The sequence below is a fragment of the Scyliorhinus torazame genome, chromosome 17, assembly GCF_047496885.1.
Source record: "Scyliorhinus torazame isolate Kashiwa2021f chromosome 17, sScyTor2.1, whole genome shotgun sequence".
Classification (NCBI taxonomy): Eukaryota; Metazoa; Chordata; class Chondrichthyes; order Carcharhiniformes; family Scyliorhinidae; genus Scyliorhinus; species Scyliorhinus torazame.
This window is the reverse complement of record NC_092723.1, coordinates 69541086-69566350: the sequence shown is the minus strand read 5'-3', so window position 1 is coordinate 69566350 and position 25265 is coordinate 69541086. Positions and strand designations below refer to the sequence as shown.

Here is a 25265-nt window from a genome sequence, read left to right as displayed (position 1 = left end):
TGTCTGCAGCTGTCCGTTTCTGTCTTGTTACCTGCTTTTCCCAGCAGCCTTTCCGGTTAGCCATTTCAAATCGGGTTTTGGCCAAATTAATCGGGACGCAGCCATTTTATGTGGCTACAGTTCGTAGCCACACTCGCCACCGGGGCTTTATATAGTAACCTAACCCAACTGATGAACCCCTCCCCGAACCCAAACCTCCGCAGCAACTCCCAAAGATACTCCCACTCCACTCTATCGAAGGCCTTCTCCGCGTCCATAGCCGCCACTACCACCGCTTCCCCTTCCACCGAAGGCATCATAATCACATTAAGGAGCCTCTGCACATTGGTATTCAGCTGCCTACCCTTCACAAATCCCGTCTGGTCCTCATGAATCACCCCCGGGACACAGTCCTCAATTCTCGTGGCCAGAACCTTCACCAGCAACTTCGCGACGACATTGAGGAGCGAGATCGGCCTGTACGATCCACACTGCAATGGGTCTTTGTCCCGCTTCAAGGTCAAAGAGATCAGCGCCCTGGACATTGTCGGGGGCAAGTTCGCCCCCTCCCTCGCCTTATTGAAAGTCCTCACTAGCAGTGGGCCCAGCAGGTCCACGTACATCCTATAAAATCCTACCAGGAACCCACCTGGCCCCAGGGCCTTCTCTGCTTGCATGTCCCTAGTCCCTTAACCTGCCCCTCCAGCCCAATCGGTGCCCCCAGCCCAACCACCTGCTCCTCCTCCACCCTCGGGAACCTCAGCCGATCTAGAAATTGGCGCATCCCCCCCTCCCCGTCGAGGGCTCTGACCTATTCAGCTCCTCATAGAAGTCCCTGAATGCCATGTTTATTCTCACCGCACTCCGCACCATGTTCCCCCCTTTATCCCTAACTCCACCAATCTCCCTTGCTGCCTCCCTCTTCCGAAGCTGATGTGCCAGCATCCGACTCGCCTTCTCCCCATACTCATACACCGCCCCCTGCGCTTTCCTCCACTGCGCCTCTGCTTTCCCAGTAGTCAGCAAGTCGAATTCCGTCTGGAGATTCCGTTGCTCCCTAAGTAGTCCCTCCTCGGGGGCCTCTGCGTAGCTCCTGTCCACCCTTAATATATCCCCCACCAGTCTCTCTCCTCTCTCTCTTCTCCCTATGGGCCCTAATGGAGATTAGCTCGCCCCTGACCACCGCCTTCAACGCCTCCCAGCCTACCCCCACCTGCACCTCCCCATTGTCATTGGCCTCTAAGTATCTTTCGATACACCTCCGAATCCGCCCGCACACCTCCTCATCCGCCAACAGTCCCACATCGAGTCGCCACAGCGGGCGCTGGTCCCTCTCCTCCCCCAGCTCCAGTTCCACCCAATGCGGGGCATGATCTGAAATGGCTATAGGCGAATATTCCGTGCCCTCCACTCTTGGGATTACCCCCTACTCACGATGAAAAAATCTATCCGGGAGTAGGCTTTATGGACGTGGGAAAAAAGGGAAAATTCCCTGGCCACCGGCCTGGCAAACCTCCATGGATCCACTCCCCCCATCTGGTCCATAAACCCCCTAAGCACCTTGGCTGCAGCCGGCCTCTTACCCGTCCTGGACCTAGAACGGTCCAGTGCTGGCCCCCCCCCCCCCCCATTATCAGGCTGCCTGCCTCCAAATCCGGAATCCGACCCAACATGCGCTTCATAAACCCGACATCATCCCAATTCGGGGCATATACGTTCACCAATACCACCCGCACCCCCTGCAACCTACCACTCACCATCACGTACCTACCTCCATTGTCTGCCACAATGTTCAGAGCCTCAAACGACACCCGCTTCCCCACCAGAATCGCTGCCCCTCTATTCTTTGCATCCAACCCCGAGTGAAAGACCTGCCCTACCCACCCCTTTCTCAGCCTAACCTGATCTGCCACCTTCAAATGCATCTCCTGGAGCATAACCACATCTGCCTTCAGTCCCTTTAGGGGCCTCTTGACCGGCCCGTTCTGGCCCCTCACATTCCAAGTTATCAGCCGGGTGAGGTGGTTCCCCACCCCACCCCCGTGCTGACTAGCCATATCTGTTTTTAGGCCAGCCACGTGCCCGCGCCCCCCGCACCCTCCAGTCCCCCAGGCGGCGGACCCCCGCCCTGACTCCCTCTCCCAGCTCTAGCTCCCCTTTGGCAAATGCAGCAACAACCCAATCCCCCCCCCCCTCCCCAGCTAGATCCTCCTCTAGCTGTTTTGCTCCCCCCATGGCACTCCCGTAAGTCAACTGACTCCTGCTGACCCCGGCCTCTCCCGCCACTCCATCGACCCCCCAGTGTGAGAATCCCTCCACCTCCCCCTGGCAATCAGTGTGTGCTCCTCTCTAGCACTGCCCTTCCCCCCTGGCCCCGCCCCCTTCCTCCCTAGCGCAGGAAAAAGCCCGCGCTTTCCATCTAAGCAGCCCCGCCCCCTCTGGCACTGCTCCCTTTTTGCGGCCTTGTCTCAACTCCCCATCCCCAGGCCTCCAATCCCCCTCCCCCCCCCCCCCCCCCCCCCCCCCCCCCCCCCGCGGGGCCCTGTCCTTCCAATACCGACGCCCACATCACACAGCCCCCATATCGAACCATTTCGCCCAACCCCACCCAGCACCAAAGAAAACAGAACAGGACATCCCCCAAAACACAGTAACCCCCCTAGGCACCCCCTCCCATCAAACTCTCAGTTCGAGTCCAACTTTTCAGTTTGGATAAAGGTCCACGCTTCCTCTGGCGTCTCAAAGTTTTGGTGCCGATCCTGAAATGTGAGCCACAGTCGCGCCGGCTGCAGCATCCCAAACTTCACCCCCTTCCAATGTAGAAGCGCCTTAGCCTGGTTGAAGCTGGCCCTCTTCTTGGCCACCTCCGCGCTCCAGTCCTGGTATATTCGGATCTCTGTGTTCTCCCATCTGTTGCTCCGTTCTTTTTTGGCCCATCTCAGGACACACGTCCTGCCCACAAAGCGGTGGAACTGCACCATTACCGCCCTTGGCGGCTCGTTGGCCTTGGGCCTCCTCGCCAGGATTCGATGGGCCCCGTCCAGCTCCAGGGGCCTCGGGAAAGATCCCGCAACCATCAGCGCGTCGAGCATCGTGACCACATATGCCCCGTCATCAGACCCCTCCACTCCCTCCGGGAGACCCAGAATCCGGAGATTCTTCCTCCTCGACCGATTCTCCATGTCCTCAAATTTTTCTTGCTACTTCTTGTGCAGCGCCTCGTGCGCCTCCACCTTCACCGCCAGGCCCAAGATCTCATCCTCATTCTCCGAGGCTTTTTGCCACACCTCCCGGATCGCTGCCCTTGGGCCTTCTGGGTCTCCACCAGCTTGTCGATCGACGCCTTCATCGGCTCTAGCAGTTCTGCCTTCAGCTCCGCAAAGCAGCGTTTGAGGAACTCCTGCTGCTCCTGCGACCATAGCGCCCACGCTGCTTGGTCTCCACCCGCCGCCATCTTGCTTCTCCTCCCTCGCACTTTTCGCTGCACTAAAATCACTTTCTTGACCGCTCCACTCCTGGTCCAATCCATACAGTGCCGGGGGAACCATACTGTCACCTTCCCACACTGGGAACCGTCGAACAATTGCTGTTGGGGCCCCTCAAAAGAGCCCAAAAGTCCGTTTCTGGCGGGAGCTGCCGACTTAGCTCAGCATAGCCGCAACCGGAAGTTGGAGAATTGCAATTTGGTGTGAAATCAGCGCCCGCCACAATTTTGGTGTCGAAACTGATTCTCCGCCCATTCCGGCGTCAGCCAACGGTGAGTCCCGCCCAATTTTCTGAGCTGTGGATTGACGAATATTTTACTGCTAGCATTCTCAGTGGATGTTTCCCCAGGCTGTTGTTATTGCAGTTTTGCCTGGAGACAGGACATATGAGTAGCTCAGAAGGATTAATTATTCAGCCTTCCCTGTTGTCTGTGTTCCATATCTCCCATTTCAGGGAGGAGTGAAAGAGGAAGCTCAAGATGGATGCAATTGTGTGAATGAATCCAAAATCTTTCATTTTAATTTCCCGCTCATGAAGGAATCGAGGACGTGAGGGCACAGGTTTAAATTAATTATTAAAAGAAGCCATAGTGATGATGAAAAACTTTTTCTCAAAGCAAGTGCCTCGGGTCTGGAATGTTCTGTCTGAGAATGCGCTGGAGGTAGGTTCAACTGAGGCATTCCCCGAAAGGGAATTGTACTGTTGGCTGAAAAAGAAGAATGCGCAGGGTTACGCAGAGGAGGTAGGAGAATGGAGCTAGGTGCATTGCTCATGTGGGGTGCCAGTGCAGCCACAATGGGCCAAATGGCCTCCTTCTGTTCTATAACAGTCCTGTGATCCTACAATGCCGTTTGGGTGCTTGAGGAAGATAACTTGCCTTAGAATGATTTATTTCTGGCCATGACAGGAGATTCAGGCAGCTTTGTTGTTTGCCATCATTAAAAGAAACCAACTCTCCTCACAGAGGATCATGACAGCTGGTAGAGGCTGGCATTTTCTCAACAGTTCATGTCCTGGGAGAGAGGTCGTAACATAATCCTCCTGTGCCACATACCCGTTTTTCACATTTGAATGCTGACACTGACCTCCAGGACAATTGGATACAAAAGGAGGAGACAGTCCTGGTGGGAGATCTGAGAGCTGATAAAACGAAGGATGTTCACTCCCGCCAGAAAATTTGGATGGGGTTTAACTCTGGAGTGTCATTGACAGATACCCACTCATGTTTTAATCATCAATGGCATTGCACTAACAATAAATCACTGGTCCATCCTATCAGTCTAAGCTGGACTGGGACTGCAGAATGCTAATCCACACACTGTAACATCCATTCACCCTGTGACATTATGTGAAAGGTTCAGAATACAAAGGGTTAATGTCATATCATAATTAACCACTAGATGGAGATAGATGCAGAACTATATAAAGCACTGACTTACAGGCTTCTGGGAGAGGACTGGAGAAAGTGCAGAGGAGAGTGTCATGATATGCAGACACACACATAATGATATACAGATAAGCAACTAATGGACACAGAGAACAGGACATGACCAATAAGCAGGCAGGACACTCAGGGGTGGGATCTGACTATAAAAGACACGAGGCACTCACACTTCACCTCTTTCCACTGATGAACATCTAGAGAGTCAGTCAAGGGTGTTGTTATAACCTCACACCCCCACCACGTGGCTAAGAGCTAGTCTGGTTCAGTCAGAGTAACCACACTTAAGGTAGCAGAGAATCGAACTCTCAGAGAACTGTGCTAACTGTGTTATTAGTTCAATAAATCTGATTGAACTAACTTCAAGGTCTGGAGTACCTTTCTGATCTAAGCTGCATCCAGTTGCAGCCAGTGTTAGACCAGTGTACCTAACACGACATGATACCAGGAGACTACTAATTTAAGGTGGTTTACCTCAGTCCGTTCCGTGACGACCAGCAAATGTATCCCGGCACCATCGAGAAGATTCAGGCTCCTCACCAGCTCAGGACCTCCGGCAATCTCAGTGCCAACTGGCGGACATTCAAGCAAAAGTTTCTGCTGTACATCGAAGCCTCAGATCTCGAGGGTGCGTCTGATGCAAGGAAGATCGCGCTTCTCCTCTCAACAGCGGATGATCAAGCCATCGAACTCTTCAACTCCTTTAACTTCACCGAAGGCCAGGACAAGACAAAGTTTCAGACCATCCTGGACAAGTTCGATAGTCACTGTGAAGTGGACACCAATTAAATCTTCTAGCGCTACATATTCAAACAATGTTTTCAAGGTAAAGATGAATCTTTCAATTCCTTCTTAACTAGCCTCCGCCTGCTAGCGCTGTCCTGCAACTTTGGTGATAGTGCTGACTCCATGATCAGAGACCAAATCGTGTTTGGAGTTCACTCTGATCCTCTGAGAGAGCAGCTCTTAAAAATCAAGCATATTACCCTGCCAGTTGTGATTGAAAGATGTACAGAGCATGAGCACGCAAACAATTGGTATTCCCAATATAAATCGGCTGAAAATGAGAAACTTGCCTCCTACGCGGCAGTGAGTCTCCCGGCTGCAGCGCCTCAGCATTGAAGACAGCGGCCATTTTGTGCGCTTTTCCCGGAGCCCCACGCATGCGCGATGCGAACGGGATAACGAATTGCCGACACCCACACTGCGCTGGTGCAGATGTCTGCCGGCCGCACTGCGCATGCGCGATGACGTACACCGCGTCACAACGCCGATGTCATGACATGCCCGAACTGGGGCAACGCCCCCTTAAAGGGACACTGCCCTGCAAGAGGCAGGCGATGTTTAAACTACAGGAAGCCTGGACACTATGCAGCCTTGTGCAGGTATGCACCATCAGTCAAAGGCCAGCGCTCCCAATTCCGACGATGGAGCGTCCAGAATGTGCAACGACGATTACAGGATTCTGAGCCTGGTAGTACAACGGATCCAAAGGATGAGTGCCTGGAGTCTGTCTACCGAGTGGGCATCATTACCACACGTGAACATGCCACACCTAACTCATCTCGCATTCAGTCCATCCTCGCTGTGGATTCGGAGGACGAATGGGGTGCGGTGATGCAGGTCAACCGCTGCTCCATCCAGTTCAAGCTGGACACAGGTGCTTCTGCTAACCTCCTCTCACAGGCAAACTTCAAACGCCCGAAGTCCTTCCAGAAGCCTGCCAGCTCCTGGAGTATAACGGTAATGCCATCACGGCACTGGGGTCCAACCATCCACTCATCTCCAACCGGAGTACCCATGCACGGCTAAGGTTTGAAATTGTCAAGCCGGACAGGGCATCCCTACTGGGCGCGCATGCCTGCAAAAGGCTAAACCTGCTGCAGCGGGTTTATTCAACGACATTCTCCAAAGTGGATCTTCAAGCTGTCATTGACGACATCCTCGCTCAGTATCCAGATGTGTTTGACGGGATGGGCACTTTGCCATATCGGTACAAGATCCTACTGCGACCTGATGCCAAGCCAGTGGTCCATGCACCATACTGGGTCCCGGCTCCGCTGAAAGAGCGCCTGAAGGAACAGCTCAAGGAGCTGCAGCAGCAGGGGATCATTTCCAGGGTAGCCTAACCGACTGACTGGGTCAGCTCGATGGTGGTGGTTAAAAAACCCTCTGGAGACCTGTGCATCTGCATTGATCCCAAGGACCTCAACCAGAATATAATGCGTGAACACTACCCCATCCCGAAGCGGGAGGAACTCACCAGTGAGATGGCCCATGCATGGTTTTTCACAAAGTTAGGTGAGTCATATGGATTCTGGCAAATCCAGCTGGATAAGTCCAGTAGAAGGCTCTGCACCTTCAACACAAGGTACTGCTATAACCGTATGCCGTTCGGCATCGTCTCGGCATCGGAGATATTTCATCGCATCATGGAGCAGCTGATGGAGGGCATCGAAGGGGTTTGTTTGATCGTGGACGATGTCATCATATGGTCCACGACCCCTGAGGAGCATGTTTCCCGTCTCCAGCAGGTATTCCGCCGTGTCCACACCAATGGCCTGAAGCTGAACAGGGCCAAATGTTGCTTTGGCATGCCGACACTCAAGTTCCTAGGAGACCAGATCTCTCAGCAGGGCGTGCGCCCGGACACAGACAAGGTCAAGGCCATCACAGCCATGAAGGTCCCGGAAGACAAGTAGGCGGTATTGCGCTTCCTGGGCATGGTCAATGTCCTGGGCAAGTTCATCCCAAACATGGCCTCACACACCATGGCCCTACGAAACCTAGTGAAGAAGTCCACTGCCTTCGAGTGGAAGGCGGCCCATCAGGCAGAGTGGTTGGAGCTGAACGCCAAGCTCACCACTGCACCCGTATTGGCATTTCTTGACCCAGACAGGGAGACAAGATCTCGACAGATGCGAGCCAGGATGGCATCGGTGCGGTCCTGCTGCAACGCGATGACACTTCATCCTGGGCACCGGTTGCCTACACATCAAGGACAATGACACACATCGAACAAAGGTATGCACAAATCGAGAAGGAATGCCTGGGCCTTCTCACTGGCATTCTCAAGTTTCACGACTATGTCTACGGCCTGCCGACATTCACAGTCGAGACGGATCACAGGCCCCTGGTCCACATTATCCACAAGGACCTTAATGACATGACGCCTCGGTTGCTGCGCATCCTCCTCAAACACAGAAGGTACGACTTTGACCTGGTCTACATGCCTGGCAAGGAGCTCATCATTGCCGATACACTGTCCCGCTCCATCACCATGCCTAGTGAACCACTGAACGTCATCCGGCAAATTGAGTCACAGGTTGAGTCACAGGTGCAGCTGTGTGCTAGCACCCTCCCGGCGTCTGATGAGAAGGTGATTTGTATCCGTGAGGAGACAGCCAAAGACCCCCTCTTGCAGCGTGTTATGCAACACCTCGCCAATGGCTGGCAAAAAGGGCAGTGCCCTTAATTTTTCAATGTAAAGGACGACCTGACGGTGGTTGATGGTATCCTCCTCAAACTGGACCGGATTGTAATTCCACACAGTCTCCAGAGCTTGGTTCTCCGTCAAATCCATGAGGGCCACCTGGGTGTGGAAAAGTGCAGATGCAGAGCCAGGCAGGCTGTCTACTGGCCCGGGATTAGCCAGGACATTGCGAACATGGCCCTTAACTGTGTGACCTGTCAACGCTTCCAACCAGCGCAGAGTAAGGGGACACTTCAGCAGCATGAAATCGAAACCCCTCCGTGGTCCAAGGTTGGCATCGACCTCTTTCATGCAAATGGTCGTGATTATGTGTTAATTATTGATTACTTTTCCAATTACCCTGAAGTCATGAAGCTCTCAGACCTCACATCTCGGACCGTCATCAAGGCCTGTAAGGAGACGTTCTCCAGGCATGGTAACCCACTCACTGTCATGAGTGATAATGGCCTGTGCTTCAGCAGCCAGGAATGGTCTCTGTTTGCCCAGTCTTATAAGTTCAAACACGTCACTTCCAGCCCACACTACCCACAGTCAAACGGAAAAGTTGAGAAAGGGGTGCACGTAGTAAAGCAGCTCATCTGCAAGGCCACGGATTCTGTGTCTGACATTCACCTTGCGCTGCTTGCGTACAGGGCGACCCCACTGTCCACTGGCATGTTGCTGGCTCAACTCCTGATGAACAGGGACCTGCGAACGATACTTCCAGCCATACACGTACGTAACCTGGATCACCTCTCGGTGCTGCAGAAGGTGCAGCAACTCCGAGACCGGCAAAAACAGGGCTATGATGCTCATGCCACCGATTTGCCCGTGTTGCCCCCGTCAGACACTGTTCAGGTCATGATCCCTGATGGAGGCTGGTCAGCTCCAGCTGTCGTTGTTCGACAGGCTGCCCCCCGCTCGTATGTTGTGCGTCTGGCTGATGGTTCTGTTGTGCGATGAAACAGACGGGCACTGCGCAAAGTTGCCTGCGCGCAACCATTCTTCTCCATTTCCTTCTGCTGTTTTGCCACCTCCTGATACCTCGACTCACAAGGCCACCAGTCAGGCTTCAATCCCGCCCATCAAGGCGCTGTCGTCCCCACCACCACCTCTCTGGCGGTCGACCAGGATCAGACACAAGCCACAGAGACTGGACTTATGAACATTTGTTCTGTTTGCTATGTTCTGTGTTCTTGCATTAGACAACTGTTTTCACATGTACATATTGTTATGGATGAGGCATTTTCCAAAATGTATCATTGAATTCAACCAACCTCTCCCTTTAATGGATTTGTTGCTTTTCCGAGCACACGGCATTTTCCCTCGGTGTGGGATTACAATTATGGACACCTGAGTTTTTAAATACAAAACACTGTTTATTCCATGGACTCAACTTAACATCTTAAATAAACATTGGATCTCTTAACACCCCTTACTTAAATATAACTCAGAAAATATTGCAACAGTAAATAACTCCTTAAAATGTTCTTTCAAACTTCCACGAGACTTAACACCTTTAAACAGTATCGCATCAGGTTAAAGGATATATATTTTTCCATAGAATGGCAGAGATATATTAGCTTGGTTGATTTCAGCTCCAGCACCTTGCTTTCTTTTTGCAGCTCTCTGTACACACACAGACACACACCCACTGCTTTTCAACTGAAACTGAAAACCTGCAAAACCAAACTGCAAAATAGCTGAACTGAGCTGAGCTCCACCCACTCTATGACATCACTGTTTTCTTAAAGGTACATTGCTTAAACATCCATGTCTTAAAGGCACTCTAGCATGACACCTCCCCCCAATAAACCATCAACTTCAAGTTGGTTTCATTTTTCATTTTTGCACCATCCACTAAGAAATGTACACAGTAAATATACCTTTTCGTTTTTAAAAAAAGACAACACATGCAAACAGGTATAATAATTTAGTCCATTTTTCTTTGTTCTTCTTCCTCCAACCGAAATCCTTCTCAATTGACAGTCTCTTTGAACAAAGTCTCTGCACGATCCATCCATTCCTCTACTCCTCGGCATTTCTCTTCAGAATCAGATAAATTAGTTCAATCTGACCACAGAGTCCCTTGCAATTCTCCAATACAGGAGCATTGGTTACCACAGCTTTCAGGCAGTCAAATGCCTGTTGAAAGTCTGCTGTCCATTGAATGTTTTTACGTTTCTTCAGCAATTCCATCAGTGGAGTAATCACGCCACAAAACGTTTGCACAACTGTTCGATCAAATCCACTCATGCTAAGAAATCGCCTTATTTCCCTTTGTCTTGAGGATAATGGAAACTCCGCAAGGAAAGTGATTCGGGCTTCTCCAAATTCACTTTCGGCTAGGTTCATCATCAAATCCGCCGCCTGAAGTCGATCGAAGAACTCCATACGATGGTTTAAATGTTCTTTCCATGTCTGGAAGTTGGAAATAAAAGCAGATTGTCCCACTTTCTCAATGCAATCCTTCAATGGTGGTATAGGATAAGAGCCCATTCTTGTAACTACATTCACCTTTCTATAGTCCACACACAACCGTTGGGTACCGTCTGGTTTAGGTACCATCACTACGGGTGAGCTCCATTGGCTGCATCCCACTTCAATTATGCTATTCTTCAGCATACTCTCAATCTCACTGTTAACCTCTGCCAATTTTCAAGGATTAAGTCTATATGGATGTTGTTTGATAGGAAAAGCATTTCCCACATCTACATCATGTATAGCCATTTTAGTACTTCCCAATTTATCTCTACAAACATGCCCATGTGATATCAATAACACTTTCAGGTCAGTTTGTTTTTCCTCTGGAAGGTAACTTAACAATTCATCCCAAATTTTTAAGAACATCCTCATTTTCCAATTTAATTTGAGGTATGTCAAATTCACAGTCATCTGGATTTGGTTCATCACTTTGAGTTAGAATCATTAAAACCTCCTTTTTCTCTCCTTCCCTTTCAAAGTACCTTTTAAGCATATTCACATGACACACTCGGTGAGTCTTCCTTCTATCTGGTGTTTTTACCACATAATTCACCTCACTTAATTTCCTTTCAATCTGATACGGTTCACAAAACTTGGCTTTTAAACGCTCCCCTACCACTGGTAAGAACACTAAAACTTTATCCCCACTGGCAAAACTACAAACTTTGGATTTCTTGTCCGTGACCCGTTTCATCACATTTTGTGCAACTTTCAAATGTTGTCTAGCCAATTCACCTGCTCTATTTAATCGTTCCCTAAAATTTGACACTTAATCCAATAGTGTAATTTCCGATTTCTCACCCACCAATTTTTCCTTAATCAATTTAAGTGGTCCTCTTACCTCATGCCCAAAAATTAGTTCAAAAGGACTAAATTTGGTAGACTCATTAGGTGCATCCCTAATTGCAAACAATACGAATGGGATTCCTTTATCCCAATCCTCTGGATAATCTCGACAATACGCCCTCAACATTGTCTTTAATGTCTGATTCCACCTTTCTAACGCTCCCTGCGATTCTGGATGGTACGCAGTTGATTTAAATTGTTTTATTCCTAAGCTATCCATAACTTCTTTGAATAACTTTGAAGTAAAAGTTGTTCCTTGATCAGATTGAATTTCTGTGGGTAGTCCATATCTAGTAAAGAATTTAAGTAACTCCTCCATAATCCTTTTAGCTGTAATATTATATACTGGAATAGCCTCTGGAAACCTAGTAGACACATCCATTAAAGTCAAAAGATATTGATTCCCACTTTTTGTTTTAGGAAGAGGTCCTACACAATCAATTAGGACCCTTGTAAAAGGTTCCTCAAATGCTGGAATGGGTATTAAGGGCGCTGGTTTTATCACTGCTTGAGGTTTCCCTATCACTTGACATGTGTGACACGATTGACAAAATTTAACTACATTTTTATGTAGTCCAGGCCAATAAAAATGTTTCTGGATTTTAACTTGAGTTTTCCTTATTCCCAAATGACCTCCCACTGGTACCTCATGTGCAACTCGCAACACCTCCATTCTATACCTTACCGGCAATACCACTTGATGAACTTCTGCCCACTTTTCATCCGCCTGTATATGTAAAGGTCTCCATTTTCTCATCAAGACATCATTTTTACGGAAATAACTCTCTGGTATACTCTCAGATTCCTCTTCCGTATATGCTTTATGATATATCCGTTTTATTTCTACATCTTTCTGTTGTAACTCCGCCAATTTTCTGAACTAAAAATAACTGCCTCATCCTCCACCTGTTCTTGTTCTTTTTCAACCATCTGATCAAAAATCGTTTCTGATAACTGCACTTCAACTTCATCTTCACTCTTTGATTTCTCCTCTTGTCTTAACCTGTGACTTTGCGACCTTGTTACTACACAATCCGGAAAAATCCCAGGATATTCGTCCTTCAACACGTCAGTTGACTGATTTTCCACTGACTTATCAACCACAGTAGGCATCACTCCCACCTGCGATCCAGCTATATCAATACCCAAGATAAACTGGATTCCTGGACAAGATAGTTTATCTATTACTCCTATGACCACTTTACCACTCTTCACTGGACTTTCCAACCTTACCTTATATAATGGAATGCTACTCCTCTCACCCTGAATTCCACATATCACCAACTTTTCTGGCAACATTCTTCCCAAACTACATAATTCCTCATCTCTTACCATTAAAGATTGACTAGCCCCTGTATCTCTTAAAATTGTGACTTCTTTACCTGCTCCTCCTGATACACATGAGTAAACTTTACCCACAGAAGTAAATTCTTTCAAGACATCTGGCACCTTCTTAACAGTTATTTCTTGAACAGGCTGTACAATCGTTTGCACCTCCTTCGCTTCCCTTGGGCTTTCCTTTACCACTCTAACAAACCCCACTGTCTTATCCTGTTTTACCACATCAGCCTTCCCAGTGCTTTTCTTCAACCACCAACACTGCGACTTTACGTGGCCTAGTTCATTCCAGTGAAAACATTTGAAACTTTTCATATCTTTTCCACCCTCCTGGATTTCTTTTTTAACCTGAGGTACACTCTCTTTATTTTCTCCCATCAGATCACCTTTACCTTTACCACTTGAGTATTTCTCATGCTCCCAGTTTCTATCCCTGACCGGCTGAAACTGATGTTGTAAACCAATCTTTGATTTATTAACTAATTCATAATCATCTGCCATTTCTGCTGCTAATCTCAGTTCTAACCCTCTATTCTTCCACATGAGTTCTCACTACATCAGGAATTGAATTTTTAAACTCCTCCAAAAGTATAATTTCTCTGAGAGCTTCATACGTTTGGTCTATTTTCAAAGCCCTTATCCACCTATCAAAATTACTCTGTTTGAGCCTTTCAAACTCCATGTATGTTTGACCAAATTCTTTCCTTAAATTTCTAAACCTTTGCCTGTAAGCTTCAGGCACTAGCTCATATGCACTTAAGATGGATTTTTTCACCTCCTCATACGTTCCAGGTACCTCCTCCGGCAGTGATGCAAACACTTCACTAGCTCTACCTACCAGCTTTGTTTGAATCAGTAACACCCACATGTCCTGTGGCCATTGCATTTGTTTAGCTACCTTCTCAAATGAAATGAAAAAGGCTTCCACTTCCTTCTCGTGAAACATTGGCAATGCTTGGACATATTTAAATAGATTCCCACCAAAGCCTTTGACTATGACGCTCTTCTTCACTATCCTCATCACTATCATCCAACTGTACATTTCCCTTTACGTCTGCCAATTTTAACTGATTTCCATGTTTCATGGCCATTTTCTGAAGTTCAAACTCCCTCTCTTTATCTTTTTCCCTGATCTGTATCTCCCTTTCTTTTTATTTTTGTTCTGCTATGGCTATTCTTTCTTTTCTCCTTTCTTCTCTCCCCTTTTCTTTTTCCTCTCTCTCATTTTCTTTTTCCTCTCTCTCTCTTCCTCTTTCTTTTTCCTCTCTCTCACTCTCGTATGCCAGCTGCTTTAATTCTTTCTCATGTTCCATTTGTTTAATTAGCAACTGAATTTTTGCTATTTCCCATGAGTCAAACTCTATCTCAGGCAACTTTAAATGCTTAACCACTGCCATAATTACCTCATCTTTTTTTATTTTGTCAGGTAATGTTAACTGCAATGTTCTTGACAAATCTAACAGTCTGCTTTTCGTTTCTGTCCGTAAGGTATTATGTGTAACATTCTCCACCCCCATAAATTTCTGAGCCTCTGAAAGAGCCATTGTTCACAAGTCTCTCCCCGCTTAAACTAAAATACCACACCGGAAAAGCAACAATCCTTCACTGTCTTTAAGTTCATAAAAGCCAATCCAATAGATAGACTTTTATCCCGGACGAGCCCCCAATTGTTATGGGCGAGGCGTTTTCAGAACCCCAAAATGTATCATGGAGTTCAACCAACCTCTCCCTTTAATGGATTTGCTGCTTTTCCGAGCACACGGCTTTTCCCCTAGGTGTGGGATTACAATTATGGACACGTGAGTTTTTAAACACAAAACACTGTTTATTCCATGAACTCAACTTAACAGCTTAAATAAACGTTGGCTTTCTTAAAAGATAACCTCAAAAAATATTGCAACAGTAAATAACTCCTTAAAATGTTCCTTCAAACTTCCAAGAGACTTAACACCTTTAAACAGTATCACATCAGGTTAAAGGATATATATATTTTCTGTAGAATGGCAGAGATATATTAGCTTGGTTATATTCAGCTCCAGCACCTTGCTTTCTTCTTGCAGCTCTCTGGACACACACAGACACACACCCACAGCTTTTAAACTGAAACTAAAAACCTGCAAAACCAAACTGCAAAATGGCTGAACTGAGCTGAGCTCCACACACTCTATGACATCACTGTTTTCTTAAAGGTACATTGCTTAAACATCCATTTCTTAAAGACACTCTCGCATGACAACATGTTCACGTCCACTGCATGTATATATGTCAATATTGGCCTGTTCTTTTAAATATGTTCACATATGTCATCCAAACATTAAAAAAGGGGAGATGTCATGATATGCAGACACACACATAATGATATACAGACAAGCAACTAATGGACACAGAGAACAGGACATGACCAATAAGCAGGCAGGACACTCAGAGGTGGAATCTGACTATAAAAAGACACGAGGCACTCACACTCCACCTCTTTCCACTGATGAACATCGAGAGAGTCAGTCAAGGGTGTTGTTGCAATCTCACACCTCCACCACGTGGCTAAGAGCTAGTCTGGTTCAGTCAGACAGAGTAACCACACTTAAGTTAGCAGAGAGTCGTACTCACAGAGAACTGTGCTAACTGTGATATTAGTTCAATAAACCTGATTGAACTAACTTCAATGTCTGGAGTATCTTTCTGATCTAAGCTGCATCCAGTTGCAGCCAGTGTTCGACCAGTGTACCTAACACGACAGAGAGGTCTAAAGTGTGTAGAGTACAGTTATAGATAGAGTGTAGAGAGTAGGTTTAGTAGAGTGTTGATAACTAGATTATTGTTTACTATAGGAATAAGTGGTCAAGCTTCAATAAGTAGTGTAAATAAAAGTTAGCTTTGTTAATGAACTTAGCTTCTGTGGTCTTTGTGAACACTACAACATCCATCCTGATAACAGAATCACAAAGAACACCACACAACCCTCTCCCCAAATTGTGTGCATTGTAAAGTCAGAAATTGCCCTCTGCCCATTATTCTTCCTCAATCTGATATAAATCTAGAATAGGGTGAAATCAAAGCTTTGAAGGCATTATTCAGCTAAACAGATGGGCCATATAAATCCTGAACACCTTGACTGGACCTGTCAGAAGTACATCAGCAGTTAACCAGACATTACTGTGATTCTGTGATTGGGGTACATTTCGAGCAGAGTTGACACATGTTCTAACCCCAGGTGAGTAGAATGGCTTTTTTTCTCTTGCAGTAAGGAAGAGCTGAAACAGCAGCAGTCAGAGCCGGAAAGTTTGATCTCCACGTGGCCCCAACCCTCTTCACTGGTAAGAAACTTTCACCCTCTGGCTATGGACAAGAAGTGGCGAGACTGGCGTCTGTGTGCTCTTTGTACGAAATCAATCTTGGTGTTACAGAGACAAGAGTTGTCATTCCATGGTGGCATTTGTGGTGGGTCAACAGAGCGAAGGACTTCCCAGGTGAAGAAGTCCAAAGATGTGCAGGTTAGGAGGATTGGCCTTGCTAAATCGCCTCTTAGTGTCCTAAAGTTAAGTAGGGTTACTGGGATAGGGCAGGGGAGTGGGCCTAGGTGGGGTGCTCTTTCAGAGGGTCGGTACAGACTCGATGGGCTGAATGACCTCCTTCTGCACAGTCGGGATTCTATGACAAGAAGATCAAAGTTGCATCTAGTTAATCTTTTACCGTCTAGTAGTTATATGGTAGCGACAACAGCAGTTGTTGACTAATTATGGTCATCAATTGCTATCAATTATCCAACAAACTCAGCCATGAGGTGGGAAAAACCCCGGGCGTCATTCTCTGACCCCCCGCCGGGTCGGAGAATGGCCGTTGGCCGCCGTGAATCCCGCCCCCGCCGAAGTCTCCGGTACCGGAGATTGGGCGGGGGCGGGAATCGGGCTGCGCCGGTTGGCGGGACCCCCCCGCTCAATTCTCCGGCCCGGATGGGCCGAAGTCCCGCCCAGAAATTGCCTGTCCCGCCGGCGTAAATCAAAGCTGGTATTTACCGGCGGGACCAGGCTCCGGGGTCCTGGGGGGAGCGATCTGACCCTGGGGGGTGCCCCCACGGTGACCTGGCCCGCGATCGGGGCCCACCGATCCGCGGGCGGGCCTGTGCCGTGGGGGCACTTTTTCCCTTCAGCCTCCGCCACGGCCTCCACCATGGCGGAGGCGGAAGAGACTCTCCCCACTGCGCATGCACGGGAAACTGTCGGCGGCCGCTGACGCTCCCGCGCATGCGCCGCATTTCCGCACCAGCTGGCGGGGCAACAAACGCCATTTCCACCAGCTGGCGGGGCGGAAATCCCTCCGGCGCCGGCCTAGCCCCTCAATGTCGGGGCTCGGCCCCCAAAGATGCGGAGCATTCCGCACCTTTGGGTCGGCGCGATGCCCATCTGATTGGCGCCGTTTTTGGCGCCAGTCGGCGGACATCGCGCCGTTGGGGGAGAATTTCGCCCCCCATGATCAAGATCTTTAAGAAGCAGACTGCTCCATACTCTAAATATAACCACACCCTCAAAATGCCAACTAGTCCAGGAGACTCCTGTCTCCCTGGACTAACCCACTCAGCTTGTTTCAACCCACACAGCAAGATTATAATACAATATTTGCTCAACTGTCTGCCGCACCTTTATTACTGCAATATTAATCTCAACACAATGAAATAAATGCTCAAAATAATCAAATCTAAAAATTGTAAACACTTTTGTTGGTGGTGATTTGACTTCCTCCCAGTTTTACAGTCTCGGGTCATATTTGAATGGTGTTGACAAGCACGAAGTATCCCGTTTCCTTTGTGCAAGGTCACAAAATTAGCCACTAATCACCAAACAGCATTTGAGCCACAAAGCCCCTGTCGTGTTAAGCACAATAAGATAACACGGGCTGCAACTGGATGCAGCTTTACTTGAGAGATACTCCACACTTTGAAGTTAGTTCAATATGATTGATTGAACCTGTCACACAGTTAGCTCAATCCTCTGTGAGTTCGACTCTCTGCTAACCTAGTGTGAATAATCTGTCTGACTGAACCAGACTAGCTCTTAGACATGTGCTGTAGGAGTTATATGATATGTACACACTGACTCACACTGTAGATGTCACCAGTGGAAAGAGGCAGAGTGTGAGTGCCTCGTGCCTTTTATAGTGGGAAACCACCCCCAAGTGTTCTTGCTGATTGGTTATGTCCTGTTCTCTGTATTCATCAGCTGCCTGTTTGTATCTCATGGTGTGCATGTCTGCATATCATGACAGCCCACTTCCCGGTGCCTGAGACTTCAACGCCCTCCATTATCCCAGACTCTCCCACTCCACTCTACAGCTGTACCTCCTCTTCCACCCAACATCCTACCCACTCCCTCCTCTAGCCCAATCTCCTACCACCTCGTCTAGCCCAGTTTCCCACCCCTTCCTCTAGCCCAGTCTCCCGCCCCCTCCTCTAGCCCAGTCTCCTACCACCTCCTCTAGCCCAGTTTCCCCCACGGTCCTCTAGTCCAGTCTCCCGCCCCCTCCTCTAGCCCAGTCTCCTACCACCTCCTCTAGCCCAGTTTCCCCCACGGTCCTCTAGTCCAGTCTCCCGCCCCCTCCTCTAGCACAGTTTCCCACCCCTTCCTCTAGCCGAGTCTCCCACCCCTTCTAGCCCAGTTTCCCACCACTCTAGCAGAGATTCCAACACCCTCCTCTAGCCCAGTCACCCGCCCCCTCCTCTAGCCCAGTCTCCCGCCCCCTCCTCTAGCCCAGTTTCCCACACCTTCCTCGAGATGAGTCTCCCACCCCTCTAGCCCAGTTTCCCACCCCTCTAGCCCAGTTTCCCACCCCCTCCTCTAGCCCAGTCTCCCGCACCCTCCTCTAGCCCAGTCTCCCTCCTCCTCCTCCAGCCCAATTTCCCACCCCTTCCTCTAGCCCAGTCTCCCACCCCTCTATCCCAGTCTCCCGCCCCCTCCTCTTGCCCAGTTTCCCACCCCTTCCTCTAGCCCAGATTCCCACCCCTCTAGCCCAGTCTCCCGCCCCATCCTCTAGCCCAGTTTCCCACCGCTTCCTCTCGCCCAGTCTCCCAACCCCTCTAGCCCAGTCTCCCACCCCCTTTAGCCCAGTATCCCACCACCACTAGCCCAGTTTCCCACACCCTCCTCTAGCCCAGTCTTCCACCCCCCCAGTCCAGTCTCCCGTCCCCTCCTCTAGCCCAGTCTCCCAACCACACTAGCCCAGTCTCCCACACCCTCAAGACCAGTCTCGCACCCCCCCCAGTCCAGTCTCCCACCCCCTCCTCTAGCCCACTCTCCCACCCCCTCTAGCCCAGTCTCCCACCCCCTCTAGCCCAGTCTCCCACCCCCCCTAGCCCAGTCTCCCACACCCTCTAGCCCAGTCTCCCACCCCCTCTAGCCCAGTCTCCCACCCCCTCTAGCCCAGTCTCCCACCCCCACTAGCCCAGTCTCCCACACCCTCTAGCCCAGTCTCCCACACCCTCTAGCCCAGTCTCCCACCCCCTCTAGCCCAGTCTCCCACCCCCTCTAGCCCAGTCTCCCACCCCCACTAGCCCAGTCTCCCACACCCTCTAGCCCAGTCTCCCACCCCCTCTAGCCCAGTCTCCCACCCCCTCTAGCACAGTCTCCCACACCCTCTAGCCCAGTCTCCCACACCCTCTAGCCCAGTCTCGTACCCCCCCCAGTCCAGTCTCCCACACCCTCTAGCCCAGTTTCCCACACCCTCTAACCCAGTCCCCCACACCCTCTAGCCCAGTCTCGTAGCCGCCCCAGTCCAGTCTCCCACTCCCTCTAGCCCAGTCTCCCACCCCCTCTAGCCCAGCCTCCCGCCCCCTCCTCTTGCCCAATTTCCCACCGCTTCCTCTCGCCCAGTCTCCCAACCCCTCTAGCCCAGTCTCCCACCCCCTTTAGCCCAGTATCCCACCACCACTAGCCCAGTTTCCCACCCCCTCCTCTAGCCCTGTCTTCCACCCCCCCAGTCCAGTCTCCCGTCCCCTCCTCTAGCCCAGTCTCCCACCCCCTCTAGCCCAGTCTCCCACCCCCTCTAGCCCAGTCTCCCACACCCTCTAGCCCAGTCTCCCACCCCCTCTAGCCCAGTCTCCCACCCCCTCTAGCCCAGTCTCCCACCCCCTCTAGCCCAGTCTCCCACCCCCTCTAGCCCAGTCTCCCACCCCCACTAGCCCAGTCTCCCACACCCTCTAGCCCAGTCTCCCACCCCCTCTAGCCCAGTCTCCCACCCCTTCTAGCCCAGTCTCCCACACCCTCTAGCCCAGTCTCCCACACCCTCTAGCCCAGTCTCGTACCCCCCCCAGTCCAGTCTCCCACACCCTCTAGCCCAGTCTCCCACCCCCTCTAGCCCAGTCTCCCACACCCTCTAGCCCAGTCTCCCACACCCTCTAGCCCAGTCTCCCACACCATCTAGCCCAGTCTCGTACCCCCCCCAGTCCAGTCTCCCACTCCCTCTAGCCCAGTCTCCCACCCCCTCTAGCCCAGTCTCCCACCCCCTCTAGCCCAGTCCCCCACCCCCTCTAGCCAGTCTCCCACCCCCTCTAGCCCACTCTCCCACCCCCTACTCTAGCCCACTCTCCCACCCCCTCTAGCCAAGTCTCCTACCCCCCCAGCCCAGTCTCGCACCCCCCCAGTCCAGTCTCCCACCCCCTCCTCTAGCCCACTCTCCCACCCCCTCTAGCCCACTCTCCCACCCCCTCCTCTAGCCCACTCTCCCACCCCCTCGAGCCCAGTCTCCCACCCCCTCCTCTAGCCCACTCTCCCACCCCCTCTAGCCCAGTCTCCACCCCCTCCTCTAGCCCAGTCTCCCGTCCCCTCCTCTAGCCCAGTCTCCCGCCCCCTCCTCTAGTCCACTCTCCCGCCCGTTTCTCTCGCCCACTCTCGTACCACCTCGTCCAGCCCATTTTCCCACCACTTCATCTAGCCCTGTTTCCCACCCCTTCCTCTAGCTCAGTTTCCCGCCCCCTCCTCTATCCCAGTCTCCCACCCCCTTTAGCCCAGTATCCCACCCCCTCTAGCCCAGTCTCCCACCCCCTCCTCTAGCCCACTCTCCCACCCCCTCCTCTAGCCCACTCTCCCACCCCCTCTAGCCCAGTCTCCCACTCCCTCCTCTCGCCCACTCTCCCACCCCCTCTAGCCCAGTCTCCCACCCCCTCCTCTAGCCCACTCTCCCACCCCCTCTAGCCCAGTCTCCCACCCCCTCCTCTAGCCCACTCTCCCACCCCCTCCTCTAGCCCAGTCTGCCACCCCCTCCTCTAGTCCACTCTCCCACCCCCTCCTCTAGCCCACTCTCCCACCCCCTCCTCTAGCCCAGTCTCCCGTCCCCTCCTCTAGCCCAGTCTCCCGCCCCCTCCTCTAGTCCACTCTCCCGCCCCTTTCTCTCGCCCACTCTCGTACCACCTCGTCCAGCCCATTTTCCCACCACTTCATCTCGCCCTGTTTCCCACCCCTTCCTCTAGCTCAGTTTCCCGCCCCCTCCTCTATCCCAGTCTCCCACCCCCTTTAGCCCAGTCTCCCACCCCCTCCTCTAGCCCAGTCTGCCACCCCCTCCTCTAGTCCACTCTCCCACCCCCTCCTCTAGCCCACTCTCCCACCCCCTCCTCTAGCCCAGTCTCCCGTCCCCTCCTCTAGCCCAGTCTCCCGCCCCCTCCTCTAGTCCACTCTCCCGCCCCTTTCTCTCGCCCACGCTTGTACCACCTCGTCCAGCCCATTTTCCCACCACTTCATCTAGCCCAGTTTCCCACCCCTTCCTCTAGCTCAGTTTCCCGCCCCCTCCTCTATCCCAGTCTCCCACCCCCTTTAGCCCAGTATCCCACCCCCTCCTCTAGCCCACTCTCCTACACCCTCCTCTAGCCCACTCTCCCACCCCCTCCTCTAGCCCACTCTCCCACCCCCTCCTCTAGCCCACTCTCCCACCCCCTCCCCTAGCCCAGTTTCCCACCCCTTCCTCTAGCCCAGTGTCCCACCCCCTCTAGCCCAGTCTCCCACCCCCTCTAGTCCAGTCTCCCGCCCTCTCCTCTAGCCCAGTTTCCCACCCCTTCCTCTAGCACAGTCTCCCACCCCCTCTAACCCGGTCTCCCACCCCCTCCTCTAGCCCAGTCTCCCGCCCCCATCCTCTAGCCCAGATTCCCACCCCTTCCTCTCGCCCAGTCTCCCACCCCCTCTAGCCCAGTCTCCCACCCCCTTTAGCCCAGTATCCCACCACCACTAACACATTTTCCACCCCCTCCTCTAGCCCAGTCTCCCACCCCCCCAGTCCATTCTCCCGTCCCCTCCTCTCGCCCAGTCTCCCAACCACACTAGCCCAGTCTCCCACACCCTCTAGCCCAGTCTCCAACCCCCTCAAGCCCAGTCTCCCACACCCTCTAGCCCAGTCTCGCACCCCCACCAGTCCAGTCTCCCGCCCCCTCCTCTAGCCCAGTCTCCCACCCCCTCTAGCCCAGTCTCCCACCCCCTCTAGCCCAGTCTCCCACCCCGTCTAGCCCAGTCTCCCACCCCCTCTAGCCCAGTCTCCCACCCCCTCCTCTAGCCCAGTTTCCCACCTCTCTAGCCCAGTCTCCCGTCCCCTCCTCTAGCCCAGTCTCCCACCCCTTCTAGCCCAGTCTCCCGCACCCTCCTCTAGCCCAGTCTCCCTCCTCCTCCTCCAGCCCAGTTTCCCACCCCCTCCTCTAGCCCAGTCTCCCACCCCCTCCTCCAGCCCAGTTTCCCACCCCTTCCTCTAGCCCAGTTTCCCACCCCTCTAGCCCAATCTCCCACCACTCTAGCCCAGTCTCCCGTTCCCTCCTCTAGCCCAGTCTCCCACCCCTTCTAGCCCAGTCTCCCGCACGCTCCTCTAGCCCAGTCTCCCTCCTCCTCCTCCAGCCCAGTTTCCCACCCCCTCCTCTAGCCCAGTCTCCCACCCCCTCCTCCAGCCCAGTTTCCCACCCCTTCCTCTAGCCCAGTTTCCCACCCCTCCAGCCCAGTCTGCCGCCCCCTCATCTAGCCCAGTCTCCTGCCCCCTCCTCTGGCCCTGTCTTCCACCCGTCTAGACCATTTTCCCGTCCCCTCCTCTAGCCCAGTCTCCCACCCCCTCTAGCCCAGTTTCCCACCCCTCTAGCCCAGTTTCCCACCCCCTCCTTTTGCCCAGTCTCCCGCCCCCTCCTCTAGCCCAGTCTGCTGCCCCCTCCTCTAGCCCAGTTTCCCACCCCTTACAGCCCAGTTTCCCACCCCTCTAGCCCAGTTTCCCACCCCCTCCTTTAGCCCAGTCTCCCGCCCCCTCCTCTAGCCCAGTTTCCCATCCCTTCCTCTAGCCCAGTCTCCCACCCCCTCCTCTAGCCCAGTCTCCCGCCCCCTCCTCTAGCCCACTCTCCTACCACCTCCTCTAGCCCAGGTTCCCACCCCTTCCTCTAGCCCAGTCTCCCGCCCCCTCCTCTAGCCCAGTTTCCCACCCCTTCCTCTAGCCCAGTCTCCCACTCCCTCCTCTAGCCCAGTTTCCCACCCCTTATTCTAGCCCAGTCTCCCGCCCCCTCCTCTAGCCCAGTCACCTACCACCTCCTCTAGCCCAGTTTCCCACCCCTTCCTCTAGCCCAGTCTCCCGCCCCCTCCTCTAGCCCAGTTTCCCACCCCATCCTCTAGCCCAGTTTCCCACCGCCTCCTCTAGCCCGATCTCCCACCCCCTCCTCTAGCCCAGTCTCCCGCCCCCTCCTCTAGCCCAGTTTCCCACCCCTTCCTCTAGCCGAGTCTCCCACCCCTTCTAGCCCAGTTTCCCACCCCCTCCTCTAGCCGAGTCTCCCACCCCCTCCTCTAGCCCATTTTCCCACCCCTTCCTCTAGCCGAGTCTCCCACCCCTTCTAGAACAGTTTCCCACCCCTCTAGCCCAGATTACCACCTCCTCTTCGAGCCCAGTCTCCTACCGCCTCCTCTAGCCCAGTTTCCCAACCCTGCCCAAGCCCAGTCTCATGCCCCCTCCTCTAGCCCAGTCTCCCACTCCTTCCTCTAGCCCAGTTTCTCACCCCTTCCTCTAGCCCAGTCTCCCGCCCCTCTAGCCCGGTCTCCCACCCCTTCTTCTAGCCCAGTCACCCGGCCCCTCCTCTAGCCCAGTCTCCCACCCCCTCCTCTAGCCCAGTCTCATGCCCCCTCCTCTAGCCCAGTCTCCCACTCCTTCCTCTAGCCCAGTTTCTCACCCCTTCCTCTAGCCCAGTCTCCCGCCCCTCTAGCCCGGTCTCCCACCCCTTCTTCTAGCCCAGTTTCCCGCCCCCTCCTCTAGCCCAGTCTCCCGCCCCCTCCTCTGGCCCAGTTTCCCGCCCCCTCCTCGAGCCCAGTCTCCCACCCCCTCCTCTAGCCCAGTCTCCCGCCCCATCCTCTAGCCCAGTTTCCCACCCATCTGGCCCAGTCGCCCGTGCCCTCCTCTAGCCCAGTCTCCCACGCCCTCTAACCCAGTCTCCCACCCCCTCCTCTAGCCCAGTCTCCCACCCCCGCTAACCCAGTCTCCCACTCCCTCCTCTAGCCCAGTGTCCCGTCCCTTCTTCTAGTTCAGTTTCCCGCCCCCTCCTCTAGTCCAGTCTCCCGCCCCCTCCTCTGGCCCAGTCTCCCGCCCCCTCCTCTAGCCCAGTCTCCCACCCCCTCCTCTAGCCCAGTCTCCCACCCCCTCCTCTAGCCCAGTCTCCCGTCCCCTCCTCTAGCCCAGTTTCCCACCCATCTGGCCCAGTCGCCCGTGCCCTCCTCTAGCCCAGTCTCCCATGCCCTCTAACCCAGTCTCCCACCCCCTCCTCTAGCCCAGTCTCCCACCCCCGCTAACCCAGTCTCCCACTCCCTCCTCTAGCCCAGTCTCCCGTCCCCTCCTCTAGCCCAGTCTCCCACTCCCTCCTCTAGTCTACTCTCCCGCCCCTTTCTCTCGCCCACTCTCGTACCACCTCTCTAGCCCTGTTTCACACCCCTTCCTCTAGCTCAGTTTCCCGCCCCCTCCTCTAGCCCAGTCTGCTGCCCCCTCTAGCCCAGTCACCCACCCCCTCCTCTAGCCCAGTCTCCCACGCCCTCTAGCCCAGTCTCCCACCCCCTCCTCTAGCCCAGTCTCCCACCCACTCTAGCCCAGTCTCCCACCCCCTCTAGCTCAGTTTCCCGCCCCCTCCTCTAGCCCAGTCTCCCGCCCCCTCTCGCCCAGTCTCCCATCCCCTCTAGCCCAGTGTCCCTCCCCCTCCTCTAGCCCAGTATCCCACCACCACTTGCCCAGTCTCCTGCCCCCTCC

General features: G+C 52.7%; 1 protein-coding gene across 3 annotated transcripts in view; it reads left to right on the top strand.

The window, feature by feature from the left end:
- The window catches only part of LOC140393932 (uncharacterized), a 224242-nt gene that overhangs the window by 39803 nt on the left and 159174 nt on the right, over window positions 1-25265 (top strand). For all 3 annotated transcript variants that reach the window (XM_072480584.1, XM_072480582.1, XM_072480583.1), the window contains exon 4: window positions 16288-16360. In XM_072480584.1, the coding sequence (XP_072336685.1) occupies window positions 16288-16360 (73 nt within the window). The remainder of the gene's footprint in view (window positions 1-16287; window positions 16361-25265) is intronic.